This window comes from Arachis duranensis, chromosome 4 (assembly GCF_000817695.3).
Source record: "Arachis duranensis cultivar V14167 chromosome 4, aradu.V14167.gnm2.J7QH, whole genome shotgun sequence".
Classification (NCBI taxonomy): Eukaryota; Viridiplantae; Streptophyta; class Magnoliopsida; order Fabales; family Fabaceae; genus Arachis; species Arachis duranensis.
In genome coordinates this window covers 1,314,683-1,319,612 of record NC_029775.3, presented here as the reverse complement: position 1 = coordinate 1,319,612, position 4,930 = coordinate 1,314,683, and the positions used below count along the sequence as shown (strand labels likewise).

At 25.9% G+C, this 4,930-nt stretch overlaps 1 protein-coding gene across 1 annotated transcript in view; it reads right to left on the bottom strand.

The window, feature by feature from the left end:
* Positions 1-979: 979 nt before the first annotated feature.
* LOC107482371 (non-specific lipid transfer protein GPI-anchored 1-like) overlaps positions 980-4,930 on the bottom strand; it is a 4,841-nt gene continuing 890 nt past the window's right edge. The window contains exon 2 of the mRNA XM_016102815.3: positions 980-1,440. Coding sequence (XP_015958301.1) covers positions 1,199-1,440 — 242 coding nt within the window. The 3' untranslated portion in view covers positions 980-1,198. The remainder of the gene's footprint in view (positions 1,441-4,930) is intronic.

Genomic DNA, 4,930 nt, shown 5'->3' with positions numbered 1-4,930 from the left:
TGTTATATGTCTCTTTAGTTGGTGATGTTATAGTTTATTGTGATGATATGATGGTAGTTTAATTGTATGAGTTAGGTCCTTTTTATTTGATTGAATTTTTTCTATGGCTATCCTATTCTTGATGGCAATGTCAAAATAAATATTTTCATTAGTTATTTTTTTTTCTCTATTTTTGAATCAATTTTATTTTGAAAAAATTTATTAAAAAGTTTTGTTGTAGACAAAATTAATAATATTATGTTCAATTATTTAAGGAGACCAAATTAATATTTTGATTAGATACTTTTGTTTTATTGAAAATAAATTCTAATTTCATTAAAAAATAAATTCTAGTTGATAAGTAAAAACACAAAAACGTGCATGACAGTGAAATCATAATTTCTAGACAAGTAAATTATAGTCTTATTATCTTAAAAAAATAATTTATTTATAGAATAATATTGAAAAATTAACAATAATTTGCATGAAAATAGTTTATTAGTAAAATAAAAGTTAATTGATTGATTACCATAAAATTTAATTTAACGATAAATTTGCAATTGAACATATTTTTACAGCTTAATTTAAAAACAACTGAAAATATAAGTTAGGGGAAACAAAACAAAACTTATCAAGAAAATAAAAACAGAAACACAAAAAAAAGGACAAATGATATCATTTATGTCATTCCTATAAAAAAATCGTGAATTTTATTTCTTTTTCAGAATACTAAATTTTACTTTTTCAAACAATTTGTATACATATATTTGACAAAAATTAAATAAAAAAGTTTCAGATAAATTTAAAAAAAAATTGGTCAATATGAATGAAGAAAAGGAACATATCAAATTCATCTGTTAGGAATTTAGGAATAACATGCAGAAAGAATTTAAATTATTTTAAAAGTAGTTATTTAATCTATTGAAACCGGTTTTTTTAAATAAACCATTTATATAAAATAAATCGATTTTTTTTAAACCATACAGTAACACGTGTCAACGACCCAGAAGCAACTTCGTGAGTTCCACCATATATATAATAAAATCAAGCCATACAAAATAGCCAATACAAAATAGCGAAAATACTAACATGACAGGTCCCATATGTAATTTGAGACACAACAACACGCTACAAATACAAATTTTAATTAATTTCATTCTGCAAAGTTCTATAAGTAAAAGAGTTCAAATTATAACCACTCGTCTAATTAATATGATTATTATATATGAAGTGTGAGAAATCCGGTTGGAATTGCAATCAGAACAATGGCCATAGCAAGCATTATAAGCTCCATGGTCATGGGAGGTCTAAACATAACTCCATAGGAATCATTTTGGCTCTGTGACTTCGGCGTCGATGACAACAGTGGAGCTTGGCTGGATGAAGGGGCAGCTGGAGTTGCCTTCGAAGCATTTTTGAAGATAGCAGCATCTGGGGAGCTTGGAGATAAACCTAGAAGCTCTGTGTATACAAAAAGAAAAAATCAGGGCGAAACTAGCATAAAATTTGAGAAGGGACCAAAATTTAATTTTTTTAGTATAAAAAACTAAAATTAAAATTTAAGAGAGAATAACCAAAATTTACACATAACTTATAAGAAAAAATTAACATGAAATAATGATAGTATTAAATTAATTTTAAAAATTGAAGTTAAATAATGATAGTATTAGATCAATTTTAATTGACATGTTACTTAGATTATTTTTTTATTAATTTAATTTTGTGGTTAACTTTATGTACTCCTTGTATGTACACCCACTATGATCCTTCAAATGCAGTCTATACCAAACATGAACGTCAGGATCCATTGGCAATGGAGGTGGATTCATTAGACATTGGGTCTCAGCCAGCTGAGGATAGTTTTCATGCATCAGGTTTTCCTATTGATTATATCAATTAGAATAGTCCCCAAAAGAAAATACACAGAAAGTTATATTGTGAGTACTTTGCTGCTCGTGCCTATTGCACAGGCAACTACTCATGTAAGAATTACCACAACAAACTTGATCATAAAGACGAAGTCTTTTAAGTTCGCAAGCAGATTGAGTCTCGCAATCCTCTGACTTTTGTTCCTAAAATCATCTCTGAACCTGAAATTGGGAATGACCCAAATAAAACTCCAGCACCATTACAAGAGAGGATGCAATTGCAAGAAATCATTCTACCAAAAGAAATATTGTGAATGCTTTCAGGCTGGTGTTGAATGTTCAATAAGATGTAGATGCAATACGTATAAGAATACGTTTGTTAGAAAGGATGGTTCTAATACTACAGAAGTAGAAACCAATCAAAAGTAGAACCGGAGGCTGTGGAAAAGAAGTTGTTGAAAATGTATTACAGAAAATTGAAATTCAGAACTCCGATAATCATCCAGATTTTATTCCAATCTCCATGTCATTTGGGATGTCTAATTCGTTGGATTTTCCGTTACAGGGGAAGATGTTTGGAACTCTTTAGTCTCAGCCACTTGAGCATTCTCAAGCTGATGGGTCTCCGATAACTTGCACCAAAACTACTTCTCCAAATGAGAAGAAGATCTCCTCTCCTACGGTGCGACTTGGCACCATCATCTTAGGTTGGTAAAGGTGGCAGAATTTTTTTTTCCTTTTCCTAATCATCATCATTGGTAGTGCTACATTTTTTAAATTGATAGTCAATAGTTATTAGTTTAAGTTAGTAGTTTCTAACTCTAGGCATGTAGATGTTATGGTTTAGGTTAAAGTATATTTGTTTTAGTTTTATTTTATTTGAGTTCCTTCAATTATTTAGCATTTATTTGAGTAATGATTATAATCTTTATAATTATTATAGTAAATAATCTTTATAGGTCTTTGTTAGAGAAATTATAGTTCAAAGAATAAAAAAATATTTTGTAGTTAATCTTATATATTATTTATGTACTCTTATTATAATTAATTATTATTAATATTAAATTAATAAAAAATATAATTTAAATAAGTGTTAAATGTTAACATTTGTTATTATCTTCAGTACAAAATTAGGTACTAGTACAACAACTCATAACTCATAAGTACTCATTATGGTAATTGAAAATTTTGTTGCAGCAAGTGAACATAACAACTTATCTACCCTTCTAAAGAGAAAATAATGAAACTACTGGATGTGCATGTGCCTATTATTATTATTATTGTTATTATTATTATGAGAAACATTCGGTTTAACAATTTTTAGTACTTTTTGTTATTATTTGATTAATATAAATATGAGTAAAGTATCGTTTTTGTCCTTAATGTTTGGTATAAATCTTATTTGTGTCCCTAACGTTTAAATCATCCTATTTGTATCTCTAACGTTTGTAAAAATGATTCAATGTTATCCTGCGGTTAATTACACATCATGAATGCTTTAGTTTGAGTTTTAAAAATCTCTTCTTGAAGTTAGAATACAAATGTCTGGAATAGAATTGATGATCCACTCTAAAAAATAACTCATCAAAAGTTGAAACTAATTCCTACAGCATTTACATAATTCACTTTTCTAGGGACATAGTTGAATCTAAATACAAATAGTGAGTATAATATTAAAATCGAAGACATCCAAGTAAGACCTAATTGAGAATAAATACATCCAAGTGAGAATAATTGAAAAATATAATCTGATTTGTTAGTATAATTCATAGTAGGATAACATTGAATCACTTTTATAAACGTTAGAGATACAAATAAGACGATTTAAATGTTAGGGACACAAATAGAACTTATCTCAAACGTTAGAGACAAAAACATACTTTACTCTATAAATATTAAATTATTTTTAATAAATAATTTTATTAATTTATGTGTGCTGATTCCAAAACTGTAGATAAAATCTATATTAATTTATATATATATAAATTTTAGTAAATATAAGTATAAATTATTGTTGGTTAAGTGCTAGTAAAAAATAATAATATTTGCTAGTTATGTATTATTATTATTATTATTATTATTATTATTATTATTATTATTATTATTATTATTATATGAAAACAAATTTTTTAAGCCAAACTTGTCACTAATTAGAATCACAAAGTAAATGAATAAAAGTTTAATGGAATTCGTTAAAATATAAAATATATAAATAGAAAGAAAACTATCTCTAACATATTGAATCCTAACTAAAACAAACATACCATCAATCAGATCCTATTCCTGGTTAATTAATTGATATGCAATCTTAAGTAAGGTAATCTATATCTATATAGGTGTAACATAATCCTCTTGTACCAAATCTATATAGAATTGATTGATAGATCTGCAATCATTAATTTGTGGTGATATAACGTTTTCCACTTGGCTTAATTAGTCTATTTATTATTAGAAATTCAATTAATCTAATATTAGCTACTGATGTTTTTATAAGTGAATGAAAGCTCTAAACATGTATTCTTTCCATTATTCTTGAGATTAAATTTTTAAGATTCCTAGCTAGTTGGACCAAGGAAGCTATCAATTCGGCCAAATCTTTATTATATATTGTCCCAACATGTTTCTTTAAAAACTATTTTGTATTTACAACAAAATTAGTCATTATCAACAACCAGTACAATTTATTATTTTTAACTAATAATTACTTAATAATATTTAAAAATATTAACTAAAAATATAGTATTGAACTGTTAAATTAAAATATTATACTAATAACTAATATAAATTAAAATTAATAAATCTTGAACCAAATTTCTTTCTTTTTCCGTCTCACCGTCTAGCTTCTTTACTATCGAACCAAATTTAATCAAATACTTGTATTAATTAATATATATTACTATCTTAGCAAGCTAATTTTATAACTATATTCAAACAATACCAGATCTCATGGACATAGTACAAGAGACATATGTGAAGATAAATAAAAGAAGAATATTATAAAACCAGCAAATTTAATGAAAAAAGGAAATTATTAGTTAATATTTTTAAAATATTAAATAAATTTAAAAATATATTTTTTTTAT